General features: G+C 39.5%; 1 protein-coding gene and 1 pseudogene across 3 annotated transcripts in view; both read right to left on the bottom strand.

The window, feature by feature from the left end:
- TESK2 (testis associated actin remodelling kinase 2) overlaps nt 1-15,202 on the bottom strand; it is a 122,014-nt gene that overhangs the window by 57,607 nt on the left and 49,205 nt on the right. For all 3 annotated transcript variants that reach the window (XM_037039532.1, XM_037039533.1, XM_037039534.1), the window contains one exon: nt 12,962-13,083. In XM_037039532.1, the coding sequence (XP_036895427.1) occupies nt 12,962-13,083 (122 nt within the window). The remainder of the gene's footprint in view (nt 1-12,961; nt 13,084-15,202) is intronic.
- Nucleotides 3,164-6,622, bottom strand: LOC118982466 (ATP synthase F(0) complex subunit C2, mitochondrial-like; annotated as a pseudogene).

Genomic DNA, 15,202 nt, shown 5'->3' with positions numbered 1-15,202 from the left:
TCTCTATTCCTTTTTTATAGTATACTATTCTTGCTTCATAAATGCAGTATCTTCTCTTTATCTCCCAAAAGAAAATATTTACAAGGTGTTTTGGTGGTTACTGTTTAAAGTTTTCTTATTACTTGGGACTATTCAATTTCTCTAAACCCACCAATTCCCTGGCAGGTGGTGGGGGTGAGGGTAGAATGGGGATGATTCCTGCCTGCCTGAGAGATAAGCAATAGATGAGGACTAGAAGTATCATAAGCCTCACTATTCACTGTGCAGACTATTTCCCTCTTCTCAGTATAGCACTCCTTCCCTATCTTCTGTCATATGAGATGTTTACAGAGTATGAAGCACTTCTGGTTTAATTTTTCTCCAAAGTCAAAAATCATTGTGTCAGGAGGAATTACAGTTAACTTATTAGTTGCAATGAATGGGGATGTTGACTTGAAGGCCTAGTTTCTCCCTTAAAAGACGTACAATCTTCCTCTTGTTTTCAGCCTAAGCCTGATGCCCACCTTTAGTTCCTGAGCTTTGATAGGTTTCTGTAATGCAAATTGGCTTACTTCTAATTGGTATCCATTTCTACAGATACTGTTTTATAAGCAATAGAAATATAATAGAGAACAAGATAAGTCTGCCCTGGCCTGAAGGCTACAAACAATTAATAAACAAATCAATGAACAAGATAGTTTCATAAATAATATGAGCTATGAAGACAAACCAGAGGGAAGGGATAAATAGTGATGTGAATGCTGCTTTAGGCAGGCTAGTCGACAAAGTCTCTTTTAAGAGGGGATATCTCAGCAGACACATGTCCTGTGATTCCGGGATAAAGACATTATAAGAAAAGAGGAAAGTAAGTGAAAAGAGGAAAGTAAGTAAAGAGACCCTAATGTGGGAAGGAGGTTAGTGTATCTGAGAAACAAAAAGGCCAGTAAGAAAGGTTAGAATGCTGTATTATAAAGGATCAGAAATAAGGTCAAAGAGGCAGGTAACTCAAATCATTCAAGGCCTTGTACACCAAAGCCCATTGTTCATATTTTATTTGAAGGGTGGGAAAAAGTTATACAAGGAAATTCAGCAGGCAGTCTCATATGGTCTGATTTACCTTTTTAAAGTTCAATCTAGTTATTGTGGGGCAAGAGGGGAATCTAGGAGATCAATTAGGAGCGTGGGCCTAGGATCATGACTGTAGAAGTGACAAGAACTAGTCAGACTCAGTACATATTTTAAAGATAACACTGAACCACATGATGGTTTGAAATGGAGTGTGAAGAGAAGATATTAAGGACAACTCTTAGGTTTTGGTCTAAGTAATAAATAAATGATGGTTCCATTTGCTGAGATGGGAGTGGTCTAGAAAGAAAAATGATCAATAGTGGTCCCTAATAGGTACTCAATATATGGTGGCCATTGCTTATAGAAAAATAATATTCTATTATATGTCAATTATATTTCTTTTAAAAAATATTTTAGCCCTGAGAACCAAAGGGTCGTCCATTCAATTCCCAGTCTAGGGCACATGCCTGGGTTGCGGGTCAGGTCCCCAGTGTAGGGTGCTCAACAGGCAACCATACATTGATGTTTCTTGCCCTCTCTTTCTCCCTCCCTTCCCCTCTCTTTAAAAATAAATGAGTAAATTTTTAAAAATACATATTTTTAAAAATTATTTATTGATGAGAGAAACACTGATTTGTTGTTCCACTTATTTATGCATTCATTGGTTGATTCTTGTATGTGTCCTGACTGGTGATAAAACCTGCAATATGGAGTATCAGGACAACATTCTAACCAACAGAACCACCTGGCCAGGGCCAATTATATTTCGTTAAAAATAATTTTTTTTAGCCCTGGCTGGTTGTAGCTCAGTGAATTGAGTGCAGGCCTGCAAACCAGAGGATCTTGGTTTGATTCCCAGTCAGGGCACATGCCTGGGTTGCAGACCGGTTCCCTGCAGGCCAACTCCCAGCAGGAGACGCATGAAAGGCAACCATACATTGATGTTTCCCCTCCCCTCTAAAGATACATAAATAATTTTTTAAAAAAGAAGAAGATGGGAGGGGGTCTGTAGCACTCAAGGAAAGGACCCATAAAACAAATTTGGCTAATTGCTTGCCTCTGGCCACTATCTGTTTTATGAGAGGGTCCCTAGTGCTTACAGAAAGAGCCCATAGGTAACTTTGGGTAACTGCCTCAACTTTAACTGTCTCCTGTCTCATGTATCTATTTTACAAGATGACCAACTGGGGTCTGAAGCAAGATAAGGATTTGGGCTAACAACCCCCACACATACCACACATTTGAATAGTCTCATACCCTGTGGAAGCAGGCCACTTTTACCCATCAATCAATATGTAACTTCTTGGCCCCCACCCCACCAACTATATGAGTCCTTAGGACAAAGGACCTGGTGCTCTTGCCACCCGACTTGTCTTTCACTCTCATCTCAGCAAGTCGTCCTCTTCCATGAGAAAGTGTCACTAATAAACCCTGTTGCACACTAAAATAATAATAATAATAATAATAATAATAATAATAATTTTTTTCATTTTTTAAAGATTTATTTATTTTTTAGACAGAGGAGAAGGGAGGGAAAAAGAGAGAGAGAGAAACATCAATGTGTGGTTGCCTCTCATGTGATCCCTCCAACTTTGTTCTTCTTTCTCAGGATCACTGTTGCCAATGTGGGGCCTTTTGTGGTTCCATACAAAATTTTCAAATATTTGTTCTAGTTCTGTGAAATATGTCGTTGGAATCTTGATAGGAATTGCATTAAATCTATCAACTCTTTTGGGTAACGTGAATATCTTAATGATGTTAATTCTTCCTATCCATGAACATGGTATGTGCTTCCATTTATTTGTATCTTCTTCAATTTCTTTCTTTAGGGTCTTACAATTTTCTGAGTACGGGTCTTTTATATCCTCGTATGGTTTATTTCTAGGTATTTTATTCTTTTTTTGGAGGGGAAGGGAAGGAGAGAGGGAGAGAAATATCAATGTAAGGTTGCCTCTCGTGCGTCCCCTGCTGGGAACTGGCCTGCAACCCAGGCACATGCCCTGACTGGGAATTGAACCTCGATCCTTTGGTTCGCAGGCCCGCGTCCGCGCTCAATCCACTGAGCTACACCAGCCAGGGCTTATTCTTTTTTTATTAATACAGTATTTGTCTTTCCTCTGTCAAACCCTGAGCCAACCACTTTCCCCAGGCTTCCCAGGAAGGTATAGGAAAAAAAATGTACACAGCAGACCAGACATGGGAGAAAGATCTATGGGAGATGGTGATAGCTCCTTCACATGGCAAAGAGGATGAGAAAAGCCACCATCAGGCAAAGAGCCCCATGGGCTCAGAGAGGGCAAAGCCCAGAATGGTATAGGAGAAGAGAAGAGCTATTGCATCAGAGAAGGGTTCCTGACATAACCAATGGTGAGGCTCCTAAATACAATACCAATTTCAGCCCCAGAGTCTGCCACCCCTACTGTGGCAGTCCCAGCCCCAGTGAACTTGGTTGATGTGTCAGTGTCTCTTGAAATGGCCCTGATTTGGAAGCTGTGGCCAGGAATAAGAGAGGTCAGAGTTGTGGGGCTGCCAAGCTGCTGAGGCTTTCATCTGTCAGTGTCTCTGTTCATTTTAGCACCATTGCAAATAGTGCCTGGCTCAGCAATTGAGTGGTCATCCTGACCAAGGCGGGGGTGGAGACAAAATTGGTGCAAGTGTATATTTCTAGGGGGATGAGGGGTCATGGCAGGAGAGCTGCTTCCAGGGCGGAGAAGACAGAAAGATGGTATTTTATTCTTTTTGTACCAACTGTAAATGTTGTGTTCTCAATTTCCCTTTCTGTTAGTTTGTTAGTGGCATATAAAAATGCAACTGATGCCCTAGCTGGTATAGCTCAGCGGATTGAGTACGGGCCTGCGAACCAATGAATCGTGGTTTGATTCCCAGTCAGGGCACATGCCTGGGTTGTAGGCCAGCTCCCAGCAGGGGACCCACGAGAAGCAACCATACATTGATATTTCTCTCCTTCTCTCCTTCCCTTCCCCTCTAAAGATAAATAAATAAAATCTTTTAAAAAATGCAACTGATTTCTAGATAATAATTTTGTATCCAGCTACTTCGCTGAATTCGCTCATCAGCTCTAGTAGTTTCTTGGTGGCATCTGTGGAGTTCTCTATGTACAGTATTATGTCATCTGCAAATAACAGTTTTACTTCTTCCTTTCCAGTCTGGATGCCTTTTATTTCTTCTTCTTGTCTGATTGTTGTGACTAGGACTTCTAGTACTATATTGAATAAAAGGGGTTCAAGGGGACACCCCTGTCTTGTTCCCATCAACAATAAGATCAAGGAAGAAATCAAAAGATACCTTGAAATGAGGACACAACAATCCAAAATCTGTGGGACACTGAGAAAGCAATCCTAAGAGGGAAATTCATAGCATTACATGCCTATCTCAAAAAACAAGAAAAAGCTCAAATAAACAATATAACTTTACAATTAAAGTAACTTTAAAAAGAACAACAAAGCCCAAAATGAGTAGAAGGAAGGAAATGATAAAGATCAGAGCAGAAATAACAAAATAGAGTCTAAAAAACATGGCACAAAAGGTCAATGGATCCAAGAGTTGGTTCTTGGAAAAGATAAACAAGATTGATGCTGAGCATCTTTTCATGTGTCTCTGGGCCCTCTGTATGTCTTCCTTGGAGAAGTGTCTGTTCAAGTCTTTTGCCCATTTTTAAATTGGGTTTTTTGTCTTCCTAGAGTAGAGTTGTGTGTGTTCTTTATATATTTTGGAGATCAAGCCCTTGTCTGAGGTATCATTGGAAAATATGTTGTCCTATATGGTTGGCTCTCTTTTCATTTTAATGCTATTTTCTTTAGCCATGCAGAAGATTTTTAATTTGATAAGGTCCCATTTGTTTATTCTTTTCTTTATGTCCCTTGCCTAAGTGCCCATCAGCAAATGAGAGGATCAAAAAACTATGGTACATTCACACAATGGAATTCTACAGAGCAGAGAGAAAGAAGGAGCTTATACCCTTTGAGACAGCATGGATGGAACTGGAGAGGATTGTGCTAAGTGAAATAAGCCAGGCGGTCAGGGACAAATACCATATGATCTCACCTTTATCTGGAACATAATCAACAAAAGAAAAAAAGCAAACAAAATATAACCAGAGTCATTGAAATTAAAAACAATCTAACATCCCTGGCTGGTGTATGGATTGAGCACGGGCCTGCGAACCACACGATCGCGGGTCAATTCCCAGTCAGGGCACATGCCTGGGTTGCAGGCCAGTTCCCAGCAGGGGACTCATGAGAGGCAACCATACATTGATGTTTCTCTCCTTCTCTCCTTCCCTTCCTCTCTAAAAGATAAGTAAATAAAATAAAATCTTAAAAAAACAACAACAATCTAACAATAGCCGGGAGGGGAAGGGGACAGCAGGGAGAGGGTTTTCAGGAACTACTATAAAGAACACATGGACAAAACCAAGGAGGAGAATGGAAGCAAGGGAGGAAGATGGGTTTGGAGGGAGTAGAGGAAAGAGGTGGAGAGAAAATACAGACAACTGTAAATGAACAACAATAAAATAATTTAAATTAAGAAAAAGACAAACAAGATTGACAAACTTTTAACCAGACTCATCAAGAAAGAGGACACAAATAAATAAAATCAGAAATGAAAAAGGAGAAATAACTGAATAACCAAAGAATTACAAAGGAATTTAAGAAAATATTATGAATGACAATACGCCAACACTGGACAACCTGGACAAAATGAATAATTTCCTAGAAATTTACAATCTTCCTAAACCAAATCAAGAAAAGTCAGAGAATCTGCCCAGGCTGGTGTAGCTCAGTGGATTGAGTGTGGGCCTGCAAACCACACAGTCACGGTTTGATTCCCGGTCAGGGCACATGCCTGGGTTGCAGGCTAGTTCCCAGTAGGGGACTCAGGAGAGGCAACCATGCATTGATATTTCTCTCCCTCTCTCCCTCCCTTCCCCTCTATAGATAAATAAAAATAAAATATTTAAAAAAAGAAGTAAGTTTTACAATTACAGCTATGAATTAGAAAGAGTGAAAATGGTGGTGGGGAGTGAGAAATAGAGAAAATAATTTATTCCAGAGAAGAGGACTGAACTAACAGATTTATAAGGGAAGGAACAGGTACAAGGGCTTTGAAGATTTAGAAACAATAAACAGACTTCCGCCAAGATGGAGGCGTAGGTGGAAACACTGTGCCTTCTCCCACAACCAAGTTTGAATACAACAAAGGTTTGGAAAACAAAGATGCAGCCAAAGAACAGAAAATTGAACTATACGGAAGTCTGACAACAACCAACCGTTCAACCAGACCAGTAAGAGGGGCAGAGCCAGCAGTAAAGCGGGGACAGGCAAGAAAGATCCCCCGACCCCAGGCACCCAGGCAGCCCCGCACTGGGCGGACCCAGTGAGGGCACGGGGCAATGGGCTGGCTACGGTCACACATTTGCGTGCAGATAAACCAGCAGAGTGAGCAGTGGGACGGACCACGCGGGCCCCAGTGGCAAACTCAGCAGCAGCAGGCTGACCACAGACGCACATTCACACGCAGTGGGACGGACCCTGAGGGCCCCGACAGCCGCCATTGCTTTCCTTTGGCCCCACCCCCATATACAGCGTCACAACCCAGCGACTGAGTGGCCCGGCCCTGGTGAACACCTAAGACTCTGCTCCTCATACATAACAGGCACAAACAGTCCAAAAACATGGCTCAAGAAGAACTCAAAGCCCCAGAGACAATAACTCTAAGCAACCAGGAAATAGCGAACCTCTCAGACGCACAATTCGAAACACTGGTGATCAGGATACTCAAAGAACTGGTTGATTTTAGCCACAAATTAGAGGAACATATGAAGGCTAAACTAATTGAAATGAAGGGAGATGGCCAGGAATCCAATAGCGATGGAAAAGAAACTGGGACTCAAATCAAGGGAGTGGACCAGAAGGAAGAACGAAACATTCGACCAGAAAGAAATGAAGAAATGAGAATTCAAAAAAGTGAGGAGAAGCTTAGGAACCTCCAGGACATCTTTAAACGTTCCAACATCCAAATTATAGGGGTACCAGAGGGGAAAAGAAACAGCCACGAGTGGAAAACATATTTGAACAAATAATAAAGGAGAACTTCCCCAGTCTGGCAAAGGAAATAGACTTCCAGGAAATCCAAGAAGCTCAGAGAGTGCCAAAGAAGTTGGACCCAAGAAGGAACACACCAAGGCACATCATAATTACATTAGCCAAGACTAAAATGAAGGAGAGAATCCTAGAAGCAGCAAGAGATAAGGGGACAGTCACCTACAAAGGAGTTCCCATCAGACTGTCAGCAGATTTCTCAAAAGAGACCTTACAGGCAAGAAGGAGCTGGAAAGAAGTATTCCAAGTCATGAAATCCAAAGACCTACATCCAAGATTACTCTATCCAGCAAAGTTTTCATTTAGACTGGAAGGACAGATAAAGTGCTTCTCAGATAAGATCAAATTCAAGGAGTTCATCATCATCAAGCCCTTATTATATGAAATGTTAAAGGGACTTATCTAAGAAAAAGAAGATAAAAAATATGAACAGTGAAGCCCTGGCTGGTGTAGCTCAGTGGATTGAGCGCGGGCCTTCGAACCAGAGGATCGCGGTTCGATTCCCAGTCAGGGCACATGCCTGGGTTGCAGGCAGGTTCCCTGCAGGCCAACTCCCAGCAAGGGACACACGAAAGGCAACCATACATTGATGTTTCTCTCCCTCTCTCCTTCCCCTCTGAAGATAAATAAATAAATAAAATCTAAAAAAAAAAAAAAAAAGAACAGTGAAAGGACAGCAAACTCACAGTTATCAACAACCACACCTAAAACAAAAGAAAACCAAGAGGACAGCTAGATCAAGAGCAGAATCGTAGAAATGAAGATCACATGGAGGGTTAGCAACAGGAGAGTGGGAGGAGAAGGAGGGAGAAGGCACAGAAAATAGCATAGACAGTAGGTAGAAAATAGATAGCGGGGAGGGCAAGAATAGTAGGGGAAATATAGAATCTAATGAACTTGAGACACGTGGCCATAAACTAAAGGGGGGGAATGGTGAGGGAGGGGTGTGCAGGATGGAGGGGAATGAAGGGGGGGAATAGAACAACTGTAATGGTATAATCAATAAAATAAATTTTTTTAAAAAAGAAACAACAAACAAAAAGTAACTAAAGATGACTGGGGGGATTTTCAGAATGGGTAACTGGAAAGATAGAAATCTTAACTAAGATTAGGAAAATATCCTGCCATATTTTAATAGCATGAGCTAACACTAGTTTGTTTCCTAGCTGTACAGTTTGCTTCCTAAGGAGACTGTCTGCCCTCTCTACTTCTCTTGTATTGTTACCAGATATTGTTACCTAGCACAGGGGCAGACTGAGTATGGGTAGTTCCAAATCAATATTTGGAGACTTGAGCCCTGGCTGGTGTAGCTCAGTGGATTGAGCGCAGGCCTGTGAACCAGAGGATCATGGTTCGATTCAAAGTCAGGGCACATCACTGGGTTGCAGGCCAGTTCCCGGCAGGGGCCAGTTCCCTGCAGGGGATGCAGGAGAAGCAACCATACATTGATGTTTCTTTCCTCTCTCCTTCCCTTCCCCTCTAAAAAGATAAATAAATANGGTTGCAGGCCAGTTCCCGGCAGGGGCCAGTTCCCTGCAGGTGATGCACAAGAAGCAACCATACATTGATGTTTCTTTCCTCTCTCCTTCCCTTCCCCTCTAAAAAGATAAATGAATAAAAATTTTTTTTATATTTTATTTATTTATCTTTAGAGGGGAAGGGAAGGAGAGAGGAAGAGAAATATCAATGTATGGTTGCTTCTCCTGCATCCCCTGCTGGGAACTGGCCCCTGCCGGGAACTGGCCTGCAACCCAGTGATGTGCCCTGACCGGGAATCGAACCGCGATCATCTGGTTCGCAGGCCTGCGCTCAATCCACTGAGCTACACCAGCCAGGGCAATAAAATATTTTTTAAAAAATGTAGCTTTCTCCAGACATAGCATTAAAAAAAAAAATTTTGGAGACTTGAAAACATACTCTCCATTTTAACAAAATGACAATCATACTGTTGCAAATAAATTTTGAGATCTATTTGCAATAGATGTTGATCAATTCTGAACAAAAATTAGTGGATAGAAAAATAAATTCAGAATGTGGCCTTAAAAAATAAGCAATAGAATGTGAATGAGGAACCTAAAAGAAATATTAAATTTCTTATGGCATGAAGAATAACAAAGAGGTATGAGAACAAATCTTGGTCCTCGGAAAGGCCATTGGGGAATGGAAGTGAGCAGGGCATGCAATTGGGTTACAGATCTTGAGCACAAGAGTTTCTGGCATAAACAACCTTATTCACAAGAGGACAAAACAATCAGTCTCTGCACTCAACAAAGTACTTTATTGTTCCTTTTCTGACTGATAACTTAGAGCAACTGATGATAAAACAACCAATCTTAACTGTACCCATGTATTAAAATATATATAAATATGCAAACAAAATATATAAACCTACTACTTCTAAGACTTATCAGGCCACTCTTTTCCTTCCAACTAGAAATCTTAGGAGGGAAAGAGATCAAAGGAAAAGAGGAAGTAGGAGGTGGGAGTCAAGAAAAAGAGAAAAATAAAACTGTGCAAGTTCAGCTCACTCACTCCTGCTGGGCACAAAATAGCTGTGCCAGCAAAGGACCAAGGCATGCCCAGAGGACTAGATGCCCAGTGTCATGCAGATCATGAGATAGCCTTCTTTCCCAAGCATGATTTTCCAAATCACTAATGCAGAGATTTTCAATTTTTAGTTTGTTTTTTAAGCAGGAGACCTTTCTTCAAAATTCCTATATAGAAGTTCAATATAAAACATAAAAAGTAGAGCTGCTCTAGCCGGAAAAAGAGAAGGGAACTGAAAGTCTCATCTGTTCAGCAACCTCTTTCTGGCATCGCCCCCGAGCAGGGATGTCTACGGAAATCCTAGGGTTCCAAGAGATGGATTCTTCCCAATTTAAATCTAATAATTTCAATTTGAGGGAAAACTTTGGTTCATACTTCTTCCTCGGTTCCTGCACCTATAAAACTTACAGTATTTACAGCTTGAAAACAGATTATGAGCCATACTAATAGTCACAAGACCTTTAAATTATAAAAAATATTAAGTATTAGTAAATTTTTAAGACAACTAGAAAGGCATTTAGAAAACAAAAATTCTAAGAATTTTAAGAATGAAACATAGTCATGCTCAGATTGACATTTAAGACATCCTAGGGAAGCCTAATAAATGTTTCCGCTGCTGTAGTACTCCTCTGGGTGGGTAACAAAAGCCAAGAGGACTCTGCTTGCTCTAGGCCATTAGTAGGAGAATTTCCTTTCATTGTGTTCAAAATACGCAATGAAAGTGAAGACACAAAAACATAAGAGATATAAACAATTAGAAGCTTCCATTCCCAGGCTTTTAACTGCAGTATATTTGAGACAGGTGACTTATGCAGAACAAAAGGAGTCACAAAAAGAATGCAAACCCATCATGGTTAAAAATGAATTATAATAATTTTCATGTATTACATAGTACTATGAATTATAACAAATCCATAAGCTTTATATACATTATCTTGTCTGTTGACTTATTACGGAGATCAAGATAGAATTAACAATGATTATTATATATTAGAGAATTCAGCTAAGAACAAGAATATTATAAGTTACTTCTTATAAGTTAAAAGGGAGATTGTGTCATTCTTGAACAATGGAACCAAAAAACGAAGGCTAAGAAAGTAGATCAGGCCCTGGCTGGTGTAGCTCAGTGGATTGAGCACAGGCCTGTAAAGCAAAGGGTCACCGGTTCGATTCCCAGTCAGAGCACATGTCTGGGTTGCAGGCCATGTCCCCAGTAGAGGACACATGAGAGGCAACCACACACTGATGTTTCTCTCCCACTCTAAAAATAAACAAATAAAGTAAAATAAAAAAAGAAAGTAGATCAGGGAAACATCAGAACAGTACTGATATTGCTCTCATCATACCACCATGTTTCTAGGCTGCAACACATATCTATTTAGTAAAACAAGAGCAAAGATGTAAGTGGACTCTAACCCAATATTGTCCAATACAGTAGATTTCTGTGGTAATTTAAATCAAATCAAACAAAAATTTAGTGCCTTGTTCACTCCAGTCCTCACTGATTTTATTAGTTCTCTTTTCATGTACGTAAGTATTAGATCCCCAATTAGAATGCAAATTCCTTGCTATGAGACATTCCATTTTATATACACCTTCATACTTTTCTGATATCTGACATATCATCAAGCATATACTAGATGCTTGAAAAATGTGTTCATCTAATTTTTGGATTGGGAAGAAAGTCATCATTACAATAGTGGCTGAACATTTTTATAGTGGACTAGGGAGCCAATAATTCTATATAAAGATAGAAAGTTTCAAGTAAGCATTATAATCTAACTTCATAATTTATTACCACTGACCAAACATGTAAATCATACTTAGGTTATCTGATTTCTCTCTGGTCAAATATAAATATCAGCAGTAAATAACCCTAGGCAAAGAGCCCTTTTAACTTTTCAAAGTGTCTTACACACAAGCCCTACTTAAATACATATTAACCTAAATTGTCTCATTTGGTTTTGTTGGGGTTCAGAACAAGTCACCCCAAGAGGTGCCTCTGTGGTATGCAGATTTTTTTGAGCTAAAGGCAACCTAGACCCTATGGGCTCAAAAGAAACTTCAGCCCTCCAACCCAACCCTCCTAATTACATAACAGAATTTGAACTAGGGGCCTTGCCCATAATAAGAAATTATCAGAGATAACTTCTCTGATCTATCTATAGGGCAGGGCAAACTACTAATTACTGAACATCTGTTCTTCTTATGTCCCTGCAATGACCTGAAGCCCTAACGTGCCTTATCTCATCCTTAACTCAAAATGTCATATATATGTCATTTTCCCTATCTGCCTCTAAGCCTCCCAGGTATGTGGGGGTTTTTGACTCTCTCTTATATGTGGGGTTCCCATGCATACACATGCAATTAAATTAAGTTACTTTTCTCTTGTTAATCTGTTTCAGGTAGATTTAATTATTAAACCAGCCAAAAGAACCTGGGAAGGTAAAGGGAAGTTTCTTCCTCCTCATAGTTACATTTGGAAATATACTCACCTCACCTCCCCCCCCCACCAAAAAAGAGAGATAATTAGAGTAAGGAAGATTCAGACACTGATTACTAGCAAGTAATGATTATATAACCTTATATATAAAAATATTCTCCTTTATAAAGGTGAACTCTCAAATGAGTGCTAAAAGTTAAGGGTAGATAGCCTGAGGCATAACTTAATTTTTATTTTCATTCACTGATTTAATTACAATTCCTTACAAAGGAATTAAGAAAATTAAGTAACTAAGTAAGTCTAAAATCTTTTTGAGGGCCTGCTAATCAAAAGGTCACCAGTTCGATTCCTGATCACAGCACATGCCTGGATTGCAGGCCAGGTCCCCAGCTGGGGGTATGTGAGAGGCAACCAACCACAGTCCAATGTTTCTTTCCCTCTCTGTCTCCCTCCCTTTCTCTCCCTTCCTCTTCTCTCTCTAAAAATAAATAAATAAACAAATACGTAAATGAAATCTTTTTGATAAATTACTAATTCAGCAGTAGAAAACGACTGTTTTAATAAGCTGCTACTAGGGGAAAACAATTTGAGAAACAGAACAGAGTTGTATTAAGTGCAATTAATTACCAGAAAATTAAGTTTCAACAGGTAGGAAAAGATCTACAGCACAGCTAACCCCCAAAAAGACAGATTCAGCAAGAAATCCTAAATCTCTCATTTCAGCTGTTAATGCTATTCCAACAGGCTTCCAATAATGTTTCACCTTCCTCAGTGACCACCAGAAGGAAAGAAAAGCCATTACCTAAGGATGTTGGGATGCGAGAGTCTATTCATAAGCTGCACTTCCTTCAGCATGTTTGCCCGGTTACTACTCAGCGTGTTCATCTTAAGAGCCATCACCTGACCAGAAGCTCGGTGACGCACCTGGAAAATAAAAAAGAACAAGAAAAAAGGCTCAAGGGCAGCAGGAATATATGATGTCAAAGCCTCCACATGTAGAAAATGCCAATTGGCTAAAACAGACATGGTAGGGAATGTTTTTCTGTCAACTCTGTGATTATATCAGGGTCTCACTTCCATTAATGAAGATGAATTTACTCCACCCAAGACCAAAATCGATTCCAACTAAGCTGGCCAAAAAACACTGTTAAATAACACCTCAAGAAAGAATGTGTTGTTGTTTTTTTTTAGTATCTTATAGGAAATGGAGGAAACTTATTATCTTATTAGCCTCACAGTTAACACTGCCAAATCTTAGGACACTAAGAGGAAAGAGTCCGTTTGGTGGAAATCGTGTCCACAGAAAAGATCTATGCACAAGCCTTACATAACTCTAAATGAACAATAACACTGTCTCTATAGGACACTAAAGACACAACCTCAAAATCTCCCTCAAGCATGATAAAATACATATCTATAAGAAAAAAAGCATTTCATGTTATATATAGAAGGAAGTGGTAAACCTTTTAAAGCTAATATTGTAGCTTTAAAGTACTTTAAATCACTTAAAGTATTCAACCCAAAGTACTTTGTAATCATTTATACACACTCAAGTCAGATACATGGACCACACGACCTACACTATTTCCCATACACATAGAGGAAAGTTCACTTCTAAAACATTCATCCATTACAGAATTCTATCTATTTTACATGAAAAAATTTTTTATAATTTCAATCCACACTCCACAGGTTTCAAAACCCAGAACACTTTATTACAAGAAAATTAACTATGTTTTCACCCTCTAAATGTGGTCAGAGTGGTCATAGTAATAGCAAAAAGGGACTATCAGAGAAAATAGTTTATCTTACCCAAAAGAAGCTCAATTATTCACTGAGATGTACATTCCCAACCAAGAAATTATGAATGAGGCAGTAGAAAAATAAAGTACCAAGGACCTCATTACTCTCTGGTTAAAAGTAATTTTATTTCAGATCTTATGCAACAGGGACTTAACTATGCAAAAATGTCATCAAACTATGGACTTTAAGAGTAGTATTTCAGTATGCTACACTTGACCAAGTGGAAATTCCAATAGAAAACATGACAAGCTACTTAACTCTTTAATCTCCAGAAATTCCTTGAAATGACAATAGCCCGGAAGTTTAGCATATCTATTACTACAGGGCAGACATCACAGCTTATGGCAGAAAAGAAACAATGTTTTAGAGTAGCCTGACAAAAGAAGGGGAAGGAGGAAGGAAAACACTCAGAGTCACAGAAACAAATGCTGATCAGAAAAACCGAGGCAGACAACCGAAAAAACATTTCGGCTGTCTCTCCCTTCTAGATCGCTTAGTGAGATTTGGAACCCAGCTCTTTCTAGTGCATCAATGATTCTGTTGTCATGTACCTCGTGACTGATGAAAGAGAACTGGCCTTCCTTTTCAGATCCTGCGTGGATAAGTTAAAAGAGACATTTATATACAAAGAACACACTGACAGTATTTTTCCAACTCTATTTACAGAAGACATCTGTGTTTTAATAAGAACTCACTGCGTTCTGAAAGTCATTCTTCTTTCTTTTCCAACCACCTGAAAATTATCACTCTGAGTTCTTAACAAAACGTCTGCTTTAAGACAGTTTGACATTAAAACAATGTGTGAAATTCAGGGATAAACAATGTGTATTTCAAACTAATCAGAAAGAACCTTACTTCCTTAAGCAAGTGCACAAGATGATGAACATATTCATAACTCATTGTATTTTGCCTTTCATCTGCATAAAATATTCTTCTCCTTTCTTCTAGCTTCTCAAATTCTACTTACTGTATCTTTCAAGTCACACTCAAATACTCCATCCTTGCTGAAGCCTTCCTTGATTCTCTCTGGAAATTATTTGTGGTTTCCTTTTTTATACCACCTTAGAACAACATTCATTACACCAGTATACCACTCATTGCATAGTTCTCTATATAAATATCTTCTCACTGGGCTATAAAGCATCTTGAGACCAGGAAGCACTTGTATATTAACATTCATTCTTGTCTTACAGTGCCTAGAAGGCCTGGAACATAAGGGCACAGTAAAAACAACAGTTAC

This window comes from Sturnira hondurensis, unplaced genomic scaffold (assembly GCF_014824575.4).
Source record: "Sturnira hondurensis isolate 20B ecotype Veracruz unplaced genomic scaffold, ASM1482457v3 Scaffold0025376, whole genome shotgun sequence".
Classification (NCBI taxonomy): Eukaryota; Metazoa; Chordata; class Mammalia; order Chiroptera; family Phyllostomidae; genus Sturnira; species Sturnira hondurensis.
Note: the sequence above shows the minus strand (reverse complement) of the source record. Positions and strands in the feature narration are given on the sequence as shown.